At 38.4% G+C, this 26306-nt stretch overlaps 1 protein-coding gene across 2 annotated transcripts in view; it reads right to left on the bottom strand.

The window, feature by feature from the left end:
- Nucleotides 1–13956: 13956 nt before the first annotated feature.
- Nucleotides 13957–26306, bottom strand: part of LOC127415924 (serine/threonine-protein phosphatase 4 regulatory subunit 3-like) — a 41531-nt gene continuing 29181 nt past the window's right edge. For both annotated transcript variants that reach the window (XM_051654938.1, XM_051654939.1), the window contains 5 exons: nt 25718–25887; nt 25386–25528; nt 16461–16651; nt 15500–15711; nt 13957–15383 (listed from right to left, as the gene is read on the bottom strand). In XM_051654938.1, the coding sequence (XP_051510898.1) occupies nt 15264–15383; nt 15500–15711; nt 16461–16651; nt 25386–25528; nt 25718–25887 (836 nt within the window). In that variant the 3' untranslated portion in view covers nt 13957–15263. The remainder of the gene's footprint in view (nt 15384–15499; nt 15712–16460; nt 16652–25385; nt 25529–25717; nt 25888–26306) is intronic.

Here is a 26306-nt window from a genome sequence, read left to right as displayed (position 1 = left end):
TGTATTTGGGCAGTTCACGTGTTATGTTTGCTTTGTTAAAATCCCCAAGAATAATAATAACTGAGTCTGGGTATTGTTGTTCTGTGTCTGTGATTTGTTCAGCCAGCTGTTGCAGTGCAGCATTCAAACACGCGTTTGGCGCGATATAAACACTCACCAGAATAAAAGAGGAAAACTCCTGCGGCGGGTAGAAAGGCTTACAGTTAATAAAGAGCGCTTCCAAATTAGGACAGCACATCTTCTTTATCGTTGTTACATCTATACACCAACTTTCATTGATGTAAAAGCATGTTCCACCACCTCTCGTTTTCCCCGTTAACTCCGCGATGCGATCCGCTCTGAACAGCTGAAAGCCAGGCAGATGTAACGCGCTGTCCGGAATGGCTTCACCCAGCCAGGTTTCTGTGAAGCACAAGGCAGCAGAGGTTGAAAAGTCCTTGTTTGTGCGGGCAAGGAGATGTAGTTTGTCCGTATTGTTAGGAAGAGAGTGGAGATTCACAAGATGAATGCTCGGCAGCATTGTTCGAAAGCCCCGCCGACGGAGCTTGACCAGCACGCCTGCTCATCTCCCTCGCCTGCGTCTCATAGCGCGTTTAAACAACACAGCCACGCCTCTGATTAAAATGTCAAACAAATGTCCGAATATTCAAAATCCAGGAAAAGATTGACTGGTATATGCTGTCGAATGTTCAGCAGTTTGTCTCTGGTAAAACTGACTGGAAAAAGATTACTAAACACAGGACAAACAAACAAAAACAACAAAACAATATAAGCGCTCCACACCGAGGCGGCCATCCGTGGCGCCATCATGATGTATCAGTATACAACATAATGCAAAAAAAGGATGAGTACCGGTAGTATTTGGGCAAATGTATTAGGTTATCCTAGTATTATGGAGTACTCATCCGAGTATTCCATGCAAACAGAAAATTTGCATGCTGTGAATAGTATACACATTGCAAAAAATAGTATGAGTAGTATGTATGCTATTTAAAAGATTCCTATATGCGAGATCTCACTTTCTTTCTACTCTTAATGATTAGTCCATTTCTTTCTTTATAGCTTTCCCTTTTTCCCCTTAGGGTGTGAATAATCTCTCTCACACACACATAATCATGTTCACATATTTATTTAAATATGCTGAGACAGAAGTTCAACTGATAGATGTTGATGGTACATTAGCAGACTTTTAAATACTTCTAGGGCATGTGGTACCTGGGCGAGGCATTTCTACAGCAGATTGATTTCATTAGAGCATGCTGTTGTGTGTGGGTGCATGCAACCTAATGCATTCTTAAGTGTGGCCGATCAATGAGGAGTATGCACTAAAATTTCGCCTTCTCAGCAAACAGGAGGTCGGAGCTCAATCTGTTCACTCTGACCTCCACGAGCCAGAGGACATCTGTCCAACCTGACTGATCACCACCTGCTACAGTTCTGCTACTGCAAAACAGCACTGACACACACTCAAACACTTGGATTAATACTAAAATAATCCAACATAACAGAATCTTATCAGAATATCAAAAATGTATATATATATGTTTTTTCTCCTATCCCAGCTGGAAGGGTTACTTTACTAAGAAATTAAAATGTTGTTCCAAAGCCACATTACTTTTTCTCTTCTGTGGAATGCAAAAGGAGATGTTAGGCAATGTTAGGGACTGACAGCTTCAGTCACCATTCACTTTCTCTGTATGGGAAAAAAAAAAAAAAAATGCAATGAAAGTGAATGGTGACTGAGACCAAATGACAGAATTTTATTTCTGAGTGATTTGTGTGATACACAAGCAAGCACATCTCTTTGTAACATCTCTCAAAACCACATGACCAAGTCCAGAGCATGTGGCCTCGCAGTCACCTTTGACCCAGATACACTACAGCGTAATTTTTTTGCATTTCAACTCTGACCTTAACGGATTACGTTTTGGAATCACTGATCATTTGGCGACGCAATCTTTTGTGGTCACTGACATTCCTGGTCCAAAAGGTTGCAGAGAGGTCTCATAATATCAGTGATCTTTCACCGTTAGGAGTGGCACTGGAGTTTTGGTTTATCCAGTCATTAGACTTTGCATTGAATGACAACAGTTAGTAGGGCTTATGTGAAAACAGCTCATCATTTATTATTGATGTTTTGATCTGATGCAAATAATGCTCAATCCATTAAAGAGAAGGGACAGAGACAGGGTAAAAAGAGAAAGCATCACTGAGTGTGTTCAGCATGGCATACTGCTTCATTATGTTTAATAAAGTAGTATGTAGTATGTATAAAGACAATAAGGCATGATATACTATAAAGCTGTTCACTGGGGACATTAAGACTTTAAGACATGACCATCTGTAAAGCTGCTTTGAAACAATGTGTTTTGTGAAAAGTGCTATACAAATAAAATTGACTTGACTTTTGCACAGTATGTATAATTTCTGTGTGTATTGAATTCCTGGACCAACTATATTTGGCAGAATTTGCTGTATACAGCCAAGGGAGAGTCTTGGAGCATGTTTGGAATGGCATACTACCTACTTTTTTTTTTTTTTTTAAAGAGAGTAGTGTGTAGTATGTATACTGTGCACAGTATGCATATTTTCTGTATTGATGGAATACCTGGACCTGGTACATTTGACAAAAACATGCAGTAAACAACCAAAGCACACTGCATAGCATACTGTATCTCAAAATGCAATGTGTGGAAGAACCAGAAGCAATATCAGCCATTACTTTTAACATCTTGACTCATCATTTAATTGGGCTCCCAAAACATTTTTACAAAAAACTGGATTAAAAATGTAAAATAACCATATTTCTGAGACGATAACTAGAGTCTTACATACACCAGTTTCACTTGCTTTAAAAAATTTTTATAGAAGGCAGAATTCAATACAAGAACAGTATGCAGTAAATAGTATGCCAATATTCTATTCCGAACACCTTCTCAGCAAAGTAAATCAGACAACAGGAGACAGACTTTCACTGATGGTAAATACTGCCATTGTCATACTATATATATATATATTTTTTCATTATATAGAATAATTATAGAGATTAAATAGATTTAAAGGGTGGTTCACCCAAAAAAAAAAAAAAAAATCATGTCATCATTTACCCTTATCTTTTGAAAACTGTATGTGACTTTCTTCTCTCATGGAACACAAAAGGTGTTATTTACAGTAGAATGTCCAAGCTGCTCTTATTTTAATCATGTACACAGCTGTCAAACAAGTGAAGCCCCTGGACCCGATCAACCTTTAAGTGAAAAAAGGTATATGGTATTTTTTTTTTTTTTTTTGTAAACTATTGCCATCTGTTTGTATCCAATACAAAAACTAAGAACTGATTGCTTGCATCTTGCTTATATGATTGGGTTGTCAAAACAATGTCCATTCGTTCACTTGCCGTTTCTCCCTTTTATGGCATTTTTGTTAACAGTAAATGCTATAAAAAAAAAAAAAGTAATTTGTTTGTAATGTGAAATTTTAACAAGATACATAAAGGGATAGTTCACCCAAAAAGTTAAATTCTCTCATCATTTACTCACCTTCGTGCCATCCAAAACGTGTATGACTTTCTTTCTTCTGCAGAACACAAATAAAAGATTTTTAGAATACTATCTCAGCTCTGTAGGTCCATACAATGCAAGTGAATGTTGATCAGACCTTTGTAGCTCCAAAAACCACATAAAGGAAACATAGAAGTAATCTAAAAGACTCCAGTGGTTAAATCCATATCTTCAGAAGCAGTATAATGGGTGTGGGTTAGAGAAACAGATACAATTTTAAGTCCTTTTTTTACTCTTAATCTCCACATTCACTTTCACTTCTACATCTAAAAGTCACATGTGGTGCCTGTTTAGTTTCACTTTCACATCTGAAAAGTTAAAAAAAAAAGGACTAAAATATAGTTCTGTTTCTCACCCACCTATTATAATGCTTCTGAAGATGTGGATTTAATCACTGGAGACATATGGATTACTTTAATTTTCCTTTTTTCGATTTTTGGAGCTACAAAGGTCTGATCACCATTCACTTGCACTGTATGGACCTACAGAGCTGAGATATTGGTGTTCTGCAGAAGAAAATAAATTCATACACATCTGGAATGGGATGAGGGTGAGTAAATGATAAGAGAATTTTCATTTTTGGGTGAACTATCCCTTTAATGCACTACAAAAAAAACTTTCAATAATAGATATTTCTGCTTAGTTATCCTGTGTGATACAAATGGGATGCTGTAAATACTGAAATATAACAAAATTTAAAAAAGGACAGATATCTATAAACCAAACCTTGAATCATCAAAAATACCATATTACACTTTCAACAGCTCTTCACAACTATCTACAATCAGAAAGCCAAGGGATATCCACCTGGAAACAAGGCCAAGGTTTAGAGTGACTGTCACTTTCACAGATGAAGAAAAGTGCATGAAAAAGTCTTTCATGCTGTGGTCTTGCAATATGTTTTTGCCTCAGGCCATCGTAACCTATCGTGATTAAACATGTTTTTGATTAGTGTGTGGTCCTGATGGGGTTTGAGACACATGGACTGAAGCAGTCCAGCACAATGGATTTGTTTTCAATGGTGTTCTTCCTTTGAGACTACACTGATCTGCCGTCAGCCTGTGACCACCAGCGGAGACAGTAGACAATTGCATTTCAACAAATCATTGATCTTCAATCAGCCATAAAAATTTGTGAACTTATTACTGGACCTCTAAATTCAAAACCAGCTGTTACTGTACCAGTTCTGACCCAGAGAGGGTTTATCAGAACAGTTGTGAATGGTGTGCAGTGATTTGTGGTCGGTGGGGAACGGTTGAGCCTCAGCTAGGGAGTGCTTCCTGTGTCATCTCGTGAAAGGCCATTTTACAATCTGAGCGGTAGACTTTATGGACAGCAGGAGAGAGATCTCTACGCCCCTGATGTACTTTAACAGAGATGACTCTGTTCTCTTCCTCACACATAAATCGACACACATGTTAAGAGTTTCCGAAATAACCTTTAAAAAGTCATGCAGATTTAACCAATGTGCTTCTTTTGCACACTGGTTAAATCTGCATGACTTTTTAAAGGTTAATTCAGAAACTCTTAACGTGCAGAAAGAATGGCATGTATTGTAGACTGTACCAAAGATTCAGATGATCGGACTGTCCACTGAGAAATTAGGCTTGCGCACTGCTCTTATTATTTTTCTGTACATTAAGTACTCACACTTACCACATACTGTATATTACTATACATGTTGCCTTATATTATTTACTTGTACTTAAACGTATACACATTTTGCATACATATTACTTGTTACTTTGCACATACCATTATTCCAACTGTTTCAACATTCCAACATCACACAGGAAATGTCCATGCTCTGAAAATGACCATGCTGTGCCTTTCATGCCTCAACCCTCCTGATTAACTAGATACAATGGGCATTTTCCAAACGGCATATTTGCACCCTTGAAGTGCACTTCGGGAAGGGGACGCCACTTGAAGAGTCGCTCCAAACAAATGTAAGAAAGTTAATTTTTTCACAAAGGGTCCTGTCACTAAAATTTTAGTGAAGGGTACATTCAAACTGTGATGCCATGCTCTCCTTATAGAGCCCACATCAAGAGCTTTGTCCTTTGTAGTGAGTAGGGCATAGGGATGATCACTTTCGATAGGAATTCGCCCTATATTTGTAAAGAAGTAAGTGAAAGAACACCGTTTTGGTCTCTGTATTGTTAGGGTAAGGGTTTGGAGTATACTAATGAAATGGCTACTCAAATGATTAAAAAAATCGGAAGCACTGTGCATTTCACGTCACATCTGTTAACAGAAGCGAGTTCTTTCACTTGCATAGTGCGAAGGTGCACATACGCACAACTGTAGTTTCAGCCTTGAAAACCATAGACCAATTTTATCAGACAAAACATTCGGCCTGTTGCCGATTTTTCGCAAGATCACTCTGACTATTCTGAGCCACATTCTGTTCTATATACACCATGTCATGCATTACGATGATTATTTGAACTATACTGTCATTTCTACCTCGTTTGCACTTATTTATTTATTCTATGCTACATGTAAGGGATAATCTATGGCTAAGTGTCTGTTAAACAATTTTAAATGCACGACGTGGAGGCGAAGAACCACCCAACGCGAAGCAATGGTTTGAACTGCGTGCATTCCAGCCAATCAGGATAGAGTATTACAACAGACCATGGTATAATACTATATGCACTTCTAATTAGATGCTACTTATATTTTATTGGCTCTGTACTTGTAATATGATATATTCTAATGTAATCTAAGTACTGAAAAATGCTAAATTCTGTTGCGGTGATTTATTTACTGATAAACTGCATCAATTTTTTCCATTGCCATCGGTGATGGAAGACCTGGGGCACGTTCAATCCCAAACGGTGTGCACCGTTTTGCTATGGTTTCCGGGTTGAATGACATGTTTCCTCGAAATGGTGTGAAACGGTGTGCAACGGGCTTTGAGGTACGTTTTCTCTCATTTGGTGGGTGTGTCAGAGGTGTTACCCAATCAGCAGCGACATGTATATAAACCGCGCCGTATTAAAAAGGCAGTGCGCACAATGGATCCAACTAAAGTCCTTCACAAATGTGTCCACTGCAGCTTGGTGTATATGCAACAATTGAAGACATTAGAAGAAATGTTTGCCTTGTCATCCTATATTTAGGATAATTAGGAACCACAGTTTCCATATATCCCTTCACTCGATTGGGATGTTCTCTGCTATTCTGAATGGCAAGGGCAGTGACTGTAACATTGAGTGTATTTTGTAGTATTAAACACGTATTTAAACCGATTTCATCAGGCTCCGAAAATTCTTCGAAAAGAATGCAAAGCATGGCCTTCTCAGCTGTCATAGTTGCAACGCTTGCGTAACACAACAGTGTGTTCAACGCACCACTGTTTCCGTTTAAATAAACATTTTGCTACGTTTTGTCGGGGCTGAACGTGCCCCTGACTTAGAAAGTGTGTTTTAAGCATCATTGTGTGCGAATGTGTTTTAAGGGTTATGAGACAGATATAAGAGCACTAAGAGCAACACTGGCCTTTCATGCTGTTGTTTTTTTTATACACTCAAAGGAGCTCTTAAAATTAACAGAGGGAGAGAGAGAGAATGAATCCATGCTGCACACTTAGAAGCCTGCTAAAACACATTTTATAGCTCTTTAACAGATGTTGATGACATTACATACAAGCCTTTTTTAAGAGCTAAATGCCAAACCTCATTCATGCAATTAATATAATTTAATAAGTCTTAATTAGTCCTTTATTCCATCCGTAACAAATTTTGACTTGAGGAACATGTGGACCTTTTTGTGTGTGGTGGTAAGTGTAAATCAATCAGGCTCTGACACCCTTTCTGCCGAGGGTGTTTGACATGTTGTCTGTGGCCTCTGATGTAAAAGCATTTCAAAGGCACTATGTGATGGCATGCCATGTGTGCTAATGAGAGAATGCTGGTCTGGGACTTGTCACTAGATAATCTACCCACTTTCAACCCCAAAATAAGAAAGCTGTGTTTAAAGCAGTGGGGGGGGAGGGAGAGAGGGAGAGAGAGAGAGAGAGAGAGAGAGAGAGAGAGAGAGAGAGAGAGAATATTGCATAGAGTATTATAGTACTAAATAGCAGCACAGTTTGACACACTTCTCTTATCTCTTGCACAGGTTAACCAAGGCCCCCAGGCAACATACAGTAGAGTAAAAGGGCAAGAGAGAGAGAGAGAGAGAGAGAGACAGAGAGATGCAAGAGAATAGTACAGTGCTAAATAGCAGCAAAAATTGATATTCTCTTATCTCTCATCCGAGTAACTGAACTTAGAAGGTGAGAGCGAGAGAAAAAAAAAAGTGAGAGAAACCGTCTCGGGATCCTTTACATGTACACACAGGCTGACACTCCAGCACTGGCAGTGCGTTCGACCAAAAGCTGATCATGGTCCAGCATCCAGTCACCAGATCTGAGGAATTTGTAAAGACACGCAATTTAAATATATAAATAGTGAAGTCTGTAAAGATTTAATAGTGATGTTTTAACATTAAAAACCAAATGCTGCTGCCAAGAAAAGCACAGATCCACAGCTGTACAAGTTATATTTGCACTCTTACAAGGACTGTAGGTTATATTTATACTTTATAACTACAGGCAAGAATCGAAAATGTGTGCATGTTCCACACGGTTCTTCTTGCCTGCTCTAATGTGTTTATTGATTGAGAATGAAAACACACACAAGTCCATTCATGTAACATTATATGGGATAAATTTAACATGCCATTTTCCATGCAGACTGCACTAGGTTTAGTCCACATTTACAGAACAAAACATTGTTATTCGTGGTTATAGCCCACCCAATATGAGAATTAAAAAGTTTGTTAAAAATTGTTATCCATCTAATCAGGTTTCATTTAGTCTTATGTAGCCAAACTTTTGACTTGAAGTCTGGTCCTCATTGCTGCTTGTTCTGGTCCAAATCCACCCACTTAGACAGGAAGAGGTTTCCATTCAAATGTTTCGCATTTTTAAGCACATTTCTAAAAATTACACCGCAGAATGAGTGCAATATCTCAAGTAATTAGTGCTAAAATGGCTGCTATGCCTAGGTCAGAGGTGCACAAACCAGGGCCCGTGGGCCAAAGTTGGCCCGTGATGACCTTTGATTTGGCCCGCCTAGCCATTTATGAAAAAAAAATGAAAAAAATTGGGGGGAAAATGTATGCCATTGACACAGCTCTTTATTGCATTAGTTAAGCAGATTGCAGAGTAATGTTTATATATATATATATATATATATATATATATATATATATATATATATATAATATTTTAATATAATACAGTTTGATATTATGCAAAGTCTACTTTCAGCCCACGGCCATCAATCAAGATTTTTGGCCCTTCGTACGAAATGTTTGGGCACCTCTGACCTAGGCTATGCACTGCCAGCCAGTCTCTATACCTGGGAACGCTTGCACTCAAACCTATTTTAAACTTAAATGATAAACTTTTATGCTAAGAGTTAATGCTCATATCAAGCATTTCTAATAAAGGGATAGTTAACCCAAAAAGGGAAATTCTCTCATCATTTACTCACCATCATGTCATCCCAAATGTGTATGACATTTGAGGTTTTATAGTAAAATGTCTCAGCTATGTTAGTCAATTCAATGCAAGTTAATGGTGACCGAAATTTTGAAGCTCCAAAACCCACATAAAGGCAGCATAACAGTTATCCATACGACTCCAGTGGTTAAATTCATGTCTTCAGATGCGATTTGATAAGTGTGGATGAGAAAAAGATCAAGATTAATGTCCTTTTATACTATAAATATCTACTTTCACATTCTTTCTTTTTGGTTTTGTGGTGATTCACATTCTTTGTGCATTTCACCACCTACAGGGCAGGGAAAATTTATGGTAAAATAGGACTTAAAGATTTATATTAAAAATAAGTTGTTTCTGAAGACATGAATTTAACCACTAGAGTTGTATGGATTACTTTTACTGTAAGCTGTTTTTATGTGCTTTTTGGAGCTTTAAAGTTTTGGTCACCATTCACTTGCATTGTATGGACCTACAGAGCTGAGATATTCTTCTAAAAATCTTTGTGTTCAGCAGAAAGAAACACACCTGGGATGGCATGAGGGTGAGTAAATAATCTTTTCATTTTTGGGTGAACTATGAAGCCCAAATTTGCTTAAAAAGAGTTGGATGGAAACCCAGCAATTGTCTGACTGACATGTAAAGTGGCCAACCACAGTTTGTTAAGATTTAATGTGCCGTTTAGAACCACAATAATAAATCGGCGTGCCGAAGAACAATTCTAATTGTATAGAAAATGCTGATCAGATTTCCTGTTCAACCAAAAGCAGCAAGTGGTGAATAAATTCTCACTTTCACCAGTCTAAATCCGATATTCCAGACTTAGCCTACCATAACAGCAGATGAGACACATACAAGTCTGCTTTATTATGCATGGGCTTGGGCTATGTTTGGAATGGAATAATAGCCTACTGCTTACTGCACAGTATATACTGTATACTGACAGTATTTTAAGTAAGGTGAATTCAGGTAAATTGGACAACTTTTTGACAATTATGGAAATGTAAATGAATATTTTAAGAATATTTTGCATTTTAACCGAAGTTTGTATCTTAAACTGTTTGGCAGTACAATCAAATATGAGTCAAGAAAATGTTATTAAAAATGACAGTTAATTACCATCCGGTTCATTCATCACACTGAAAATGGATGGTCAAATCAAGTCCATTGCATTGTGGCATACAGTATTCCAATGTGCTCTGTTTTATACTTCACATTTTGGCAAATGTAGTAGGCCATCTAGGTATTGTATGCATACAGAATTTTGCCTACTATGCAAAGTATACATACTATATACGGCAGAAATGGTAAGAGTAGTATGCTATTCCAAACACAGCTAAGCAGTCTGAGGTCCAAGACTGACCATCATGCAAATAGCCTAAAAAAACTGAACGGACTTGAACTCAAATAGGACACAACTAACAGTTTGGATGTGGAATAATGTTTACTAATGGCTCTAACATCATAGCACACTGAACAAAGGCTTTTGTGAGTATTCAATCAATCACTTTTAAGACGTTTATTTCCCAGCCCTATTCAGTAATCAGTAAAACTTAAAATCAAACAAATCCCAATCATGTGAATCAGTCAGTTTCTTTAGCGCCTTAATCTCAACCATATGGCCAAACTTTTGGCCTGTGCTCTCAGCTACCGGGCACCGTTAGACCCGAGACACAATGAGACTCCTCACTCCCACCGAAACGGATACACTCGAGTTTTACACAGTGATTAATCACACAAACAGACACGCTATGCTGAACATGCCCCCTGATCACCTCCACAGCGGCGGCCGGGCCGAAAGGAGGCGGCCCGGTCGACACAGAGGCCACTTTGTGCAGGGAACACAAGCGATTGTTGGTCTGGGCGACAGGGGCCAGTTGTGCACATGAAAGTGCACATTGTGCGGCTGTTTTGACAACCTCGTCGAGAGACTCTGAGGATTTCCTGTTCGGCAGACTTTACTGCCGCTAAACGGTTATACAATCCGTCACAAAACCATTTCTCCTGGAAGTTCATAGGTGTTGTGGACACAAAGCGACATCTACTGGGGGTTTACAGGTAGTGCAATGAATTGTGGAAAGGAGAGAATGATGGACAATTGTTTTCAAATGGAGGTGTATAAAGTAGGAAAGGCACAGACAACGATTTAGTCGGCAAGGGTTCAAAGTATTTATTGTATCCAAGTAGGCCCCGAGCTTACCGTTTCTATGAGCACCATGTCAATCCGGGTATTTCGCAGCTAATCATAAATCTTCATCCACTGTCAATAAATGTGAGCTGTCCTTGTTTTTTATGAGGTATGGCTTCGCACTGTTTGGCTGCTCATTGTTGTTTGGACTGTCATGGGCTTCTTTATGGCGGAAGTCAACCAGCTAATCTTTTGTCATTTGCAGGGATGTTTCTAGCTATAAGCGGTAAAAGCGGTCGCTAAGAGCCCCAGAGCCACCAGGGGCCTCACACAGCAAGGTTGTTTTTTGTTTGTTTAATGCTGTTTTATTTTTAAATATACTGAAGGTGCGAGTAAGACTCAGGCCAAAGCCCTTCTGGTATTGAGGCCTAGAATGTTAGCATTGATTAGCGTAACACGACCGTTCCATAAACATTCTATGGCGGTACTGGCGAGGAAACAAGAGGCGGTTCTTTTTGAATGGATGTCTATGGAGGAGATGCTTCACAACGCTGAATAAACCACTTTAGTGAGGAAACAGCTAATCATTTAATGAGTTAACCACCTGTCTGCTAATGCAACATGTTTTACACTTAATCTGTTTGGAGTGAACTATGTGTTAAGTTTACTATGATAAAATTGCTTATATATATATATATATATATATATATATATATATATATATATATATATATATATAAAACAGAAGTCACAGACGATTTTATGACCGGAAGGAGTCAGTTTACGGCTGTCTACATTCATTTGTGACCGTTACAACCGTTACGCTCTCTCCAAAGATAGAACCGCAAAGGTTATCTCAGTGCTACATCCCTGCCAACACTGGATTGTGAAAAATAGGGATTTTTTTTTTTTTTTTTTTGCATGGGTGTATGGGGAGGAAACCTGGGTGTGTCTAGTCCAGCGGAACCCCATTATGAATGCAGTTTCATAGATTTGGGGATTTAGTAACTAAGGGGGGCAAATACTTTTTCACACAGGCCCAGTTGCTATTGGATAACGTTCTTGCTTCAATAAAAAACATTAGCATTTAAAAACTGTATTTTGTGTTTACTCAGATTGCCTTTGGTTTTGTTAGAATTTTTTTTACAATTTAGTATGAGATATACACAAAAACAGAAGAAATCAGTTTGCCCCATTTTCTTCCATTGTAAGTCCCTCACTGTCTGTAACCTAGAGTACCGCTTTTTGTTTAAAAGGAGGGACAAGTCGAAATTACTTTTGTGGTAGACTAGTCAACATTATGCCACAAATGCTGTCGATTGAGCTTAACTTGTATTGAACCCGGAATATTCCGTTAACCAAAGCTATGGTCTTTTCAGCAGGGAGAGTCAAACATATCAGTTTAAGCATCACATTTGACTACAGTCCCTTCTTAATGAGCAGTAGTTTTCTAAAGGTCCTGATCTGACCCTAATCACTCAATAGCTGGGTGGCTTCACATCAAAAGGCACATATGTAGAAACTCCACTGGCATCCTAACCAGTTTGATGTGCACTGGCAGTGCAACATTGCCAGTGGGAACACCAGTGATCCTCAAAACAGCTAAATCAACTGCCGCTTAAATGAGCACAGACACCCACACACGAAGAGGGAGACACTCACTTCAGTCCATGCGGTGATGTTGGCAGAGTGCGTCTTCTTTGAGGAACTGCCAGTAGCTCTTGGATTCGACTGGCGTCGGATGGGGATGAGCTGAACACTGGGAGTGTTTGTGTGGCTTGATTTGTCACGGTTAAATTTCTAATTAAAAGGCACGTAGAGATAGATTCTCTGTGCGCCGTGCCAGGACACTGCAAATGCAATAGCATGTGCGTCTTGCTTATGTAGGCATAATGTCTCCAAAGAAGCATATTGCGTTCAGGCAAAGATGAGGTGAAAAACCATATGCTTTAAATTTGTTTAAAACAACATATTTAAGGAAAATAAATAGAGCATGTCATGTTTATCATGTTTATTTCCTGCTAAAGCTGAAAACAAACCAGGATTGTTCTAACTGCTCATTTGCTGATCTGTGACATCTGAAAATCGCTTTAAATTTTTTATGCAAATTTAAATGGGTTAAAAAGTTTATGACATGCCATCTAAAACCTACAGAAACCTGGTTTTATTTGTGAAAAAATAAAATGGATATAATAGTCCATTTTATCTCAAGTTTGTGCTCTGAAAATTATTAAAAGTAATTGTCTTTCCTCTTCTTTTGTATGTGTATAAGAGTTAAAAGGATAGTTTAATCAAAAATGTCGATTATTTCATTTACTTAACCTCACATTGTTCCAAACCCATTACTTCCTTCAGTGAACAAGAAATGTGTTCTCAGAATGTTGGACTCCATTCACTTTCATTGTATGAAAAAAAAAAAGTTGCATTGAAAGTGAATGGTAACTGAGTCCAATATTCTAACTAACATCTCCATTTGTGTTCCACAGAAGAAAGGTCATACAGGGTTGGGACAATATTAAGATGAGCCATTTTTATGACGGAATTCATTCTTGGGTGAACTATCCTTTTAAGGTGAAGTGCGCTTTCTAGCGCACAAATCTGTCTGCACCTTTACTCAACTCTCAAACACCAAAATAAACGGTGCATGTGCATCTTGCCATCTTAATTCCTGTTACATGAAGCTGTGGGTATTCAAGTACAAAGTGAAACAAATAGTAATTCAGAAAATAAAAACTAATATCTTTAATTGTGTGCAGGTTGTTTAGCCAGCCTCTGTCAGCAGAGGCAGGATTCTCCATTAATGTATTCAGACTAGTTGACAGGATCAAACTTAATTTCAGTGACAAAATCCCATTTCAAGAGACACTGAGACCAAGGTAGCATGGACAAAATATCAGCACAGTTGACATGATACAGGGAACCAGCACAACCGTCAGAGATCTACTACAGCAAAGATCTTTTTAATGGTCCCAAATATACCAAACAACCAAGAGTACACTAATGTAAAAGAAAAATGAAGATATGACAAAAATCGATCACATCTAGAGTTCCACTCAATCTTTAATCAAGACGGGCTTACAAATTTTCCAAAAATCTGCAGTTTTGAAGGGCAACAAAAAGGTAAAACTATCTCCCCCCCCCACCCCCCACAATTGAGGTTTTAAAAACCTGTTCAAGTGCGACTGAAAACGTCCTGAACATTTAAAGGCAGGTCTCTTGTGTCATTTAAAAAAATGAGAGAGGAGAAGAACAGAATAAGAAAACGAGGGAACTGCTGGCTTTGAAAGAGGAAGAACTTCCCTTGCTGAGCCACAAGAACAATGGTGACATCAAACAATGACGACCCAGACCTCTTTGCTCCCTAATGTCCCGTCTGGCCCTAGAAACTAAAATAAGGAAAAAAAAAAAAAATCAAGAGAAAAAAGGGCAACAGAAAAAGGCATAGAGGAAGGAGAGAAAGAAATGGAGACGGAGTCAGCAAAGGTAAGTGGTGGTTGTGGATTGGTTGGCCCAGCTGGGTCATGTGAGGTCCTTCCCTGAGAGGGGGGGCAGTGTGTCTGGTCCAAGCCTGGGACGCTTTGTGGGGCACCAGTTTTGAGTGTCTGTGAGTGTGTGCGTGTAAGGTCTTTTTTTACCCCCCAGTACTTTTAGCTTTGTTGAAATACATTTGTTATTCAATCCTTTGTTATTTGTCCAAACCAGTTTTATATTTTCTTCGCTCTCCCTGTCCATTTCACGAGTCTTTCTTGCTCTCTCTCGGACTGGCACTTGGACAAACTCCACGTGGAAACATTCACCTTTTCATTCTGTGACCGAATCTTCTCCGTCTCTTGCTCTCCCTTTCTCCATTCCTCACATGGCGCCCCATGGACTCCTGTGGGGGGCTGCATTCATTTATTTATCCATTCATTTGTGTATTCATTCATTTAGTTTCAGTTTTGAGTTCTAGGCTGAGCACTGCAATAGTCTCTGGATAAGGCTCCCTTTGAGCATGTCCGTGCTGACTGAAGAAGGGAGTGCTTTAGGAGCTCAGCTTGGATTTCTTGGACAGCGGAGGACTTTCTTCTTTACTGTCTGCATCTTCCTCCTCCTCCTCCTCTTCATCATCATCAGGATAGTCCACCAACCCCACCACACCTCCCTGCAATAGGAGAGAGATGTAATCAAAAACAAGTAAACAGTAATAAATAGATTTCTATCGCATTATTTCAATGTAATATGAAAGTTAATGTGCACAGATTTTTTTTGTTGTCTAACCTTAGTGGTGACAGCTGCCATTGGGGGGGAACTCCGGGCTCCTGTCCCGGGAGAGCTTGGAGAACCAGGTGAACCAGGGTGGAGGGATGCGGTTGGGGGTGAGGACAGACTGGCCTTAGGGGAGCTGGAGAAAGAGAGTTTCAAACTGGGGCTCTGCCGTCCTGAGAGGCTTGTCTTCCCTGTCAACACCTCTTTCTCCTCTGACTCTTTGACTTTAAGAGAGGGGGAAAAAACAAGTAAACTAATCGCAAAGCAATTTGACGAGGATAAATGTCCACAGTATAAAGTACACTCTCCAAGCACTTTATTAGGAACACCTGTACACCTCCATATTCATGCGATTATCTTATCAGCCAATCATGTGGCAGCAGTGCAATGCATAAAATTGTGCAGATACAGGTCAGGAGCTTCAGTTAATGTTCACATCAACCAAATGTGATCAGTGATTTCTACTGTGGCATGATTGCTGGTGCCAGATGGGCTGGTTTGAGTATTTCTGTAACTGCTGATCTCCTGGAATTTTCACGCACAACAGTCTCTAGAGTTTACTCAGAATGGTGTCAAAAACAAAAAACATCTAGTGAGTGGCAGTACGGAAACACCTTGTTGATGAGAGGGTTCAACGGAAAATTGCCAGATTGGTTCGAGCTGATAGAAAGGCTACAGTAACTCAGATAACCACTCTGTACAATTGTATTGAGCAGAATACAATCTTAGAATGCACAACACGTTGAACCTAGAGGCGGATGGGCTACAACAACATAAGTTTTTGTCTACAAAACTAATTTAAAACATTTAAGCATACGCCTTCAGATCAAAAGATTTTTAAGATCATGAGAAACATTTCAGTCAAGTGTTTCAAAACTTTTGACCGGTAGTGTATGTATATTCTTGCAATAAAATAAAGGATCATAGTGGGTTGTCATCCATGTCATTGCGGATGCATGCACAAATCACATACGTTTCTTCCTCTCCATGAACTTGCTGATGGGATCCATCAGGTCCTCGTCACTCTTCATCTTATCTGAGGGCGGCACCACAGCTTCACCATCCTCCAAGTCTTCCTCATCCGTGTTAAACCACATCTCCTCCTCGTCTTCCAGCGTCCGTGCATCCCTGCGAAAGCGGTGATTTCTCAGAATCGACCGCATACTGGTGACAAACATATTAGACACACAACCAACGTTCATCAAAATGTACATTCATTTGAAAGTAACATGGCATTTTGATAGAGATTTTGCTAAATTTGAGAATCCATATTTATCAATATTGGTTTGAACGTCCACTATGGCACTGATTTACTAAGATCCCAAATAATGGGTTCCAATTTGCTTGTGCGCGACGTCGGCATAATGCGGGTGATTCACTAAGAAAAACTGCAAATAACTATACGTTCAAATATGTTGGAGCCGCCCTCAAAAAGGTTTTGCATGTGGTAACTGCATCAAATGCACACTCACTAACAGTATGACTCATTCATTATGCCATTTATAAGAACTATATGATATCATGATAAAACCCCTGCTATTTAACAAATGTAAGAGTAGCTACAGTTGAAGACAGAAGTTTACATACACCTAAGCCAAATACATTTAAACTCAGTTTTTCACAATTCCTGACATTTAATCGTAGAAAACATTCCCTGTCTTAGGTCAGTTAGGATCACTACTTTATTTTAAGAATGTGAAATGTCAGAATAATAGTAGAGATAATTATTTATTTCAGCTTTTATTTCTTTCATTACCTTCCCAGTGGGTAAGTTTACATACACTTTGTTAGTATTTGGTAGCATTGCCTTTAAATTCTTTAACTTGGGTCAAACATTTTGGGTAGCCTTCCACAAGCTTCTCACAATATGTTGCTGGAATTTTGGCCCATTCCTCCAGACAGAACTGGTGTATCTGAGTCAGGTTTGTAGGCCTCCTTGCTCACACACGCCTTTTCAGTTCTGCCCACAAATTTTCTATCGAATTGAGGTCAGGGCTTTGTGATGACCTCTCCAATACCTTGGACTTTGTTGTCCTTGAGCCACTTTGCCACAACTTGAGGGTCACTGTCCATTTGGAAGACCCATTTTTGACCGAGCTTTAACTTCCTGGCTGATGTCTTGAGATGTTGCTTCAATATATCCACATAATTTTCCTTCCTCATGATGCCATCTATTTTGTAAAGTGCACCAGTCCCTCCTGCAGTAAAGCACCCACACAACATGATGCTGCCACTCCCATGCTTCACGGTTGGGATGGTGTTCTTCAGCTTGCAAGCCTCACCCTTTTTCCTCCAAACATAACGATGGTCATTATGGCCAAACAGTTCCATTTTTGTTTCATCAGACCAGAGGACATTTCTCCAAAAAGTAAGATCTTTGTCCCCATGTGCACTTGCAAACTGTAGTCTGGCTTTTTTATGGCAGTTTTGGAGCAGTGGCTTCTTCCTTGCTGAGCAGTCTTTCAGGTTATGTCGATATAGGACTCGTTTAATTGTGGATATAGTTACTTGTCTACCAATTTCCTCCAGCATCTTCCCAAGGTCCTTTGCTGTTGTTCTGGGATTGATTTGCACTTTTCGCACCAAACTACGTCCATCTCTAGGAGACAGAATGCGTCTCCTGAGCGATATGATGGCTGCGTGGTCCCATGGCATTTATACTTACATGCAATTATTTTTACAGATGAACGTGGTACCTTCAGGCATTTGGAAATTGCTCCCAAGGATGAACCAGACTTGTGGAGGTCCACAGTTTTTTTTTCTGTGGCTGATTTCTTTTAATTTTCCCATGATGTCAAGCAAAGAGGCACTGAATTTGAAGGTAGACCATAAAATACATCCACAGGTACACCTCCAATTCAGTACACCTATCAGAAGCTAACTGGCTAATTGTCTAAAGGCTTGACATAATTTTCTGGAATTTTCCAAGCTGCTTAAAAGGCACAGTTAACTCAGTGTATGTAAACTTCTGACCCACTGGAATTGTGATATAGTCAATTAAAAGTGAAACATTCTGTCTGTTAACAATTGTTGGAAAAATGACCCGTGTCATGCACAAAGTAGATGTCCTACACAACTTGCCAAAACTATAGTTTGGTAATATTAAATCTGAGGAGTGGTTTAAAAAATGAGTTTTAATGACTTCAACCTAAGTGTATGTAAACTTCAGACTTAAAATTTGATAAGAATACCAGTGTATGACACTTCTCTCGAAATGTTTCAGAACAATTGTGGAACAGAGGATGAAATCAGCTCAATAACATATTGCTCCACTGATGTATAATAAAATGAAATCTGTATTTCAAACTGCAAATATCTTGACCATGGTAAAGTTAGCTGCGTGCAAGAGAGACACAGAAGCTGCACGGGAGAAAACCAGTGCTCCCTGCTCGTTTCAGGGAACAAGACACAGTAACTGTTTGGCCTAACCATGCCTACTGGTCCGCTTTGAGCACTGGAGGGAACCGGCACTTAAAATATTTCACAATATTTTGCCAGTTAAAAGCAGTTTTTAAACCAAAGAAATTCCACAATTTGGACATAAATTGTTGACATAAATTGGACATCTTATTTATAATAGTTATATCAGTTATGTTATCAGTTTTGATTTAGAGTTCTAAAGTACAATAGAATGTTTGAATAACAGCATGATGCACAGTGCGAATCAGATTAACATCTGCCTTTCATTCATATTGGGGGTATTTACACTTGGCCACTTCATTTGTTTTCAAAGATCAGATAGCTATCTGATCCTGAAAAGACCAGGTGTAAATGGCCTCCGAAACGCATTAGAGATGGATTGCAATCCGATCGCTCAAACCACTTCAGGAGGTGGTTTGAGATGCATTCCAGATGAAACTGGTCAAGTGTAAATGCATCTGGCTGTTCAAGACGCATATGTCAACTTTACTCTGCTCAAACTACGTCAGCATACGGAAAACGCGAAATATAACAGCTGCTACAGAGTATTTGCATAGGGCTCATATCGCGCAATAAATAACAAATTAAGACACAGATGCACGTTGTAGGAAAGACAAGACTTTCTTCATTTATTTTATGCAGATCGCTGAAGAAACTGAAACTAAACTCTGGCAATGAGCGCAGCCATGTTATTTGCATGAAGTGCGGGAATTGAAGATCGGATTCATATCCGTTTGGCGGAGACACATTGATGTGGCCAAGTGTAAATGGAATGTGCTTTTTCAATCAGATAGCAATCCGATCAGTAAAAATGCATGAAGTGACCAAAACCCATAGATAGACCCATAAATAGACCCATTGATTTGCTCTCACAGTTTCAGTTTCTGAAATGATTTCCTCGATAAAATACTTTGCCAATTAATCTATTTGAATTGACACACCCTTTCTTTTGTGTATATTGGAGGTACAAACTGAATATTCATTAGGTCAAACCAGAAAAAAATCTTACAGAATCTTGCGCAATCCTCAGAAGACAACATTAGTATATTAATTCTGAATTTTTTTTGAGCATGCCATTAAGTTTGCAAGTTTTTATACATGCAAACCTTGTGTGGTTAATACAAGGGATGTGCATGAGTAATCAAGTACTCGTTCCACACCAGAGTATTAAAAACACTACTCGAATATCGCAAATTAATTTTCCATTCGGCATTTGTCTGCCTTGAGCAGCACTGAATTACACAGTATTTTCACTCTAAATCGTTCACCAAATCCCGCAGTTTCAATTGAGCCCATTGGGGGCACTGTGAATACATGTGTCGTCGAGGTGTTGGATGAGAGATGATGATATGATGACATCTGTGCTTTTAAAGCAAAGCCAAGTAGGGCTGGGCGATTAATCTAATTTTATTTTCAATTACGATTTTGGCTTCCAATGATTATGAAAACAAGATAATCAAGATAAAACTATTATTGTGCCACATTCCATTTCACAATGAAACACCCCGGCGTTATATCTTTAAAGCATCCTTTATTTAAAAAAAAAGAGAGTGAAAAAAAAAGAAAAATAAATAAATAAATAAATAAATCGCACACATTTAAAACTACACTTCTCTCTCTACTGCCCCTGAATACCATATTAAATCAGGACTCAACATTAATGCTTGTCCAGGACAAGTTGATTTTTGAAGGGGCAAGTGAAAGAGAATTTTACTTGCCCGACCAGACAAGCAGGCTGATTAAAATGTTGATAACGGAAGAATAACCAGCTATATTTGTGATAGCCTAGGCCTGTGTCACTTATTAGAAAGTTCATATTCTTATTCTGCTGTTGAAATTAATCCAGAACACATAATTTTATAATTCGCTAGTGATCTATTAACAGCTGCACCCTGTTTGGTTGACAGGCAGCGTGTGTGTGTGAAAATGCTCGCACTAATGCGCACCTGAACGGTCAAATACATTTCAAAATTCTGCCAAAATGCCCGTCTTGGTGAGGTATTCATGTAAACACAGAGTGATGTCTAAAGTGAACGTTAACAGTGGAGAAAAAGTGGATTTGTATTAAAATGTCGGACTTGTAAGTATAAATGTAAGCTAATAGACCTGCTGCCGTCTAGTGTGTCATTTATAATAATCAAACAACCATCAGAAAATGAGAAAACACTCCCTGCTCTTGACTGGGTAACTTTAGTAGCTTTAAATAGTATTAATGTATTATAATCATACAGTGAAGACCAGTAGTTTGTTGCATTTCATTCTGAATGTTTACTTGAATACTTGATAGCCTGCAGACTGCTGTTAACTTTTAGAGCTGTTAAAAAAAAAAAAAGCACTGAATTTTCTTAATTTGTATTTTTTGTTCTATTATTTTTAATCTATTTCTAATCATTGCTGGTTTTTATTGTTATTTTATCACTGACTGTTTATTAGTCTTGAATAATTACTTAAGAACTTGAAACCATTCTTCCATAATTAACATATTAGTGTTATTTGTTGTGGTTTTGAAGCTGGTATTGAGAATAGTCAAATTTCACTACCGACTACTGAAATGTTGGTACTGTGATAATGTATAGCCTTTAATGTACATGGTAGATCTTGCTGCAATAATGGTGAAGTGTGAGCACCCCTGCTGTTAATGATTTCCTTTATTTGACTACCATACGTAACAAGTGCAATTTACATTTCATGTTCAAGGAAATCCACTGTTAAAAAGATACGTTTTTTGTTTCCAATGTCAATGAGTAATTGTGTTAAATAATCGTGATCTCAATATTGACCAAAACAATCATGATTATGATTTTTGCCATAATCGAACAGCCCTAAAGCCAAGTGTGGCAATAATACTGATTTTTGTTTTATTCTTATTGAATTCTACTCTATTTGGAAGCTTATTAGGCCGTGTGTTAAACCTCTGAGCACCAGCAGAGTGCATTTTATCAAAAAGCCAACATTCACCACTTGTTTTTCTGAGTATTATGTTAAATGATAAAAATGTGATAAAAAATGTGGTAGAGTTTATATATGTGCATTACCCTGATGCAGTCAGTATTGGTTTCTATGTAAGCTCAGGTTGAGTGCAAATGTTTTTTACTGTTATTTTTGCAGTTTTCCATTTTTATTATTGCATATTTTTTCCCAAAAGAAAAGCATAGCTTGTTGAAGTTCTCTTTTACCATTCTTGGTAATGTTTGTGAATAAAACAATATAAATTTCACATACTCGTAATCCTTGTAAAATTTAACATGCATCTTAATTTGAGTAATCGGGTACCCGTTTTTTGTGGGTTAGAACTCAACTACAAAATTACTTGAAAATGCCCATCCCTAGTTTATACACGCAAACAATGGGGTTATTTACACAGTCACTTAATGCATTTTTACTGATCGGATTGCTATCCGATTAAATAAGGACATTCCATTTATACTTGGTCACATCAATGTGTCTCCGCAAAACAGATATGTATCTGATCTTCAATCCCCACGCTATAGACCTTATTCACGCTAGCGCCATCTTTAATGGGAATGACAATGAGGCTGTGTGGGATAGACTTACCATTTCTTCAATGGCATGAACAGTATAAAGCTGTATAAAGCTCCTAGATCACATCTGATTTTCAACAACTCATGTTGTCTGGAGTTCTTTGTATACTGAATGTCCTTAGACAGATATTTTATCAATGTTTTGTCCTCGCTATCATGAATAAGGTCTATATGCAAATAAAACAGAGTTCACTTGCATGATTATGCTAATGCCGGGCAGCGAATTAAAAAAGGTGTGATTTATTATTTGACTTTGCCTGCATGTGCGTATCTGCATGTGCATGCGCTGAATTTCTGCCCCCTCAGGGCTTGTCGTAGGTACGACACATGCGTGTCAGCCCTGGTCATTGTCAGCTTTTAGTTTCAGTTTTGTCTGCAATCTGCATCAAATAAATTAAGAAAAAAGTTCTTTATATCCTACAACATGCAAATTCATTTTCGTCCAAATATGTCATATTCCACGACATTCTGCGTTTTATTGCTAATGCCATTTTTATGATTAGATTCCGTGTTTTCTACATACTACATGTGGTAACTGCGATATAAGCGGACTCGGATCGTTGAATTATTTAACATTTATTACTTTATTCAAAAATCAGTGGTCCGACTGTCATCGTTGTCTAAAGTTTATAACTTTCGCAAACTCGGGTGAAAAAGGTGAGACAATCAGTGATCCCCGAGCATGTTTTCTGGGGTTATTTTTTAAAGAATAAGCTAAAAGCACTAACTTAAGCTATTTTAATGATTCAAGTATAGCAAATGATCTGCACAATTGTGCAGAATTAGCTGCAAAAACAAAGGGTACTTTGTTGTGACTTGCTTCTGTTTCACAGATTTGTTCAGTTTAATCAATTGACTAGTTTAGTGACCACTTCTGGAGACACCACTAGGTGGTGACAAATGAGCGTCTTATGTGCTACGATTGAGTCATTGAATCATTTTGAGGTGTTCACGACCGAAATCTGCCAAGGAAATATAGTATTTAAGCACCATAAGAACAAAGCAGATCTATAGTTCTTTCGGTTTGTGAACTGCCGAGCATGACTTTTTACCCAAAAAGACATCAATAATAGTCTAATAATATTAATGAGTATCTATTATGTTCTTACATTCTCCTTTATTAAAATTTGCATGACAAATCTACTGACTTCAGTAGAATGTTTAAGCATTATAAGAACAAAGCAGATGTCCTCTGCCACCCAGATTGAGGCAAGTCACTGCGCCACCACGAGGATTAGAGTGCATTAGGAATTGGGCATTCCAAAATTGGGGAGAAAAGGGGAGAAATTAAACAAATATATAATAAAATAAAAAAGAACATAGCAGATGTACTGTATACATTTCCAACATGTAATTTTGCGTCAACGCTCCACTCAATGGCAGCGTCAAGCAGCGCTTTGCCCCTCCACATGACAAGCATTGCAGAAAGCATCATGGAGGGGTGAATTTACGAGCTTGCCATGCAAGAAAGCGGGAGATGTGCACAATAAACATTGAAAACATATTTGGAAGAGAAAAAAAAAATGTCACTTGCTTTGATTGCAGAAAATAAAGAGGACTTGTTTATGTTTAGGTCTTAGCATTTTTTTTGTTTTGTTTTTTGGTGAATGTAATGACTGTAGTTCAATAACTTGGGTCTCTGGATACTCTGAAACGATAAGGTAATAATTAATTAAAATACATGAGACATTCAATATCTCTTCATAAATTTGGACAGTTTTAAAATATTTATTGTAGCTTTGTACTCTCAAAAGACATCATTTATGAGGCAAAAATGTGCGTGAAAAATATTTTGGTGTGAAGTTGGAGCCGAGGTTGCGCTGACATGACACTTCATAGACTTTAATGTATTCGGCAGCACTGACATAAGTCATGTGAAAGCCCCTCATCATGTATAAACATCAGTCACTTTAACACATTATTAGCTCTTATGCCCTTTTCTCTATGTGATGAACAATGCTGATGCTGAAGTAAACTAACAAAATGCCCCTTTCATTCAGTCGGTCAGTCCATGTACCAGGTCATTCAGTTTATGAATGAGAAGTTTCACGAATGCCGCTTCTCACTGCGCACGTGCTGCTGTAGCCAAGCACGCGATTGGCTGTAGCTGTACCCAATCAAGCGATCTGCCTTGGTTTGACCACGATTGCCAAGCACAAGATTGGACTCTGCTGTAATCAATCACGAGGGTTTAAGCACCCTTAACCGCTGACTTTGTTTCCCAATGCACAGGCGCCGGCAGTGACAAAACGATACAAATTTGTGCATTTGACTCCTATTCTGAGTCCCGATCGCTACCATGTTTTTGTACATGTAACAAAAACCTTGCTAGCAACACAGTCAACCCATTTATTATACTAAAATATTTTCCAGGACAAATAATTATTTTCCAGGATATTTAGGTATTTTTCTAATTTTCCATTACTGGAAAACTGCATTGCTAAATTTCAAGTTTTCCAGGACGGTTTTCTGTTTTTTCATATGCTGACGTAGCGCTGTTTGGGTGGAGTAGAATTTACATATGTGGCTTGAACAGCCAGATGCATTTACACTTGACCGAGTTCTGTTTGGAATGCATCTCGAACCTCCTTCGGAGGTGGTTTGAGTGATCAGATTTAATTCAGATGTTGATCAGAAAAATGCATGAAGTGACCATGTGTAAATACCCCCAATGTGTACCCTCCACTTAGTGTTTGTCTTTTGTTTATATTATTCTAAAACAGCATACTGTTTGAGTATTTATATTATGTTTCCAAACTATGTATACTGTTTACAGTGTGTATGTGCATATGTATGTTCACGTAATAATGAAAGTTTGTCTGTAAAATGTGCCTTGTCCTGTCTGTAATTTGCACTCCAAACCTGGTGAAACAGCTGTATTCTTGTATATGGCTGGAAAGACAATAAAGCACATTCGACTTGACATGACCACTGACCTGTCAAGTTTTGGGTTGTCCTGTCTTTCTCTCTGCTGTTCATATCGGAGCTTCAGTCCCTTAAACGTCTGAACATAGTCTATGTCCTCCAGGGCCTTCCAGTAGTTCTCTATTATGTGAGCTGTCAGGGACTTCACATCCTCCTTTACACAAACAATGCAGCAATTATACACAAAATAAACATGATCTACCAGTCTTATCTTGTTCGTCTCTAGCTGTCCACCACTCCTAGATATTGTATCAACTACATCCTCTGTAAGTTGTAGTGTAAAGAATAAAGACCGCTGATAAAGACCATATACCTGATGTGATGCGTGTATAAGTGTACTCACCACTCTGACATACTCAAACATCTCTATGATAGCGGAGTTGATGAGGTTGTATCTGGATCCATTATTCAGGAAAGCTTTGACCACTGGCTCAAACAGGAAGTTCCTCATAATGTATCGGTTATAAAACTCATCCTTCAGACCAATGATTTTCCTCATGAAACGCAAAGCACCTGGACAAGAGAAATTAGCAAGAAAGGCTCAGAGAGATTTAACAGCCAAGTCATAACTGATGTCTATTAGCAGGGTAGCACTGAGTGGTTGGTCTTTTTCCAAAATAGATTAGTGCTTGTTAATAATGCAGGCACTGAATGTAGAATTACTTGGCATGTGTTGTAGTAATAGTGTAACAGTAATAATTATGAACGGAGCATTTCACTGTTGGATCAGCATCTCTAAGTTTTTTAAAATTTTTTATTATGCAGTTTGAATGTGCGATGATGGCGTGTAGTATGACAAAATGTCCTACGCCACTAATTTTTCCGGTTCTACTCATCTGACTGTCTGAGTCTACAGACTTTGACAAACTGTTTACACTTTCAGTATTAGAAACACAGCTTTTTTCTTCAAACCACTGTTCATCCCCAGATGA

This window comes from Myxocyprinus asiaticus, chromosome 25 (assembly GCF_019703515.2).
Source record: "Myxocyprinus asiaticus isolate MX2 ecotype Aquarium Trade chromosome 25, UBuf_Myxa_2, whole genome shotgun sequence".
In the NCBI taxonomy this organism is placed as follows: Eukaryota; Metazoa; Chordata; class Actinopteri; order Cypriniformes; family Catostomidae; genus Myxocyprinus; species Myxocyprinus asiaticus.
This window is presented reverse-complemented; position numbering and strand designations above follow the sequence as displayed.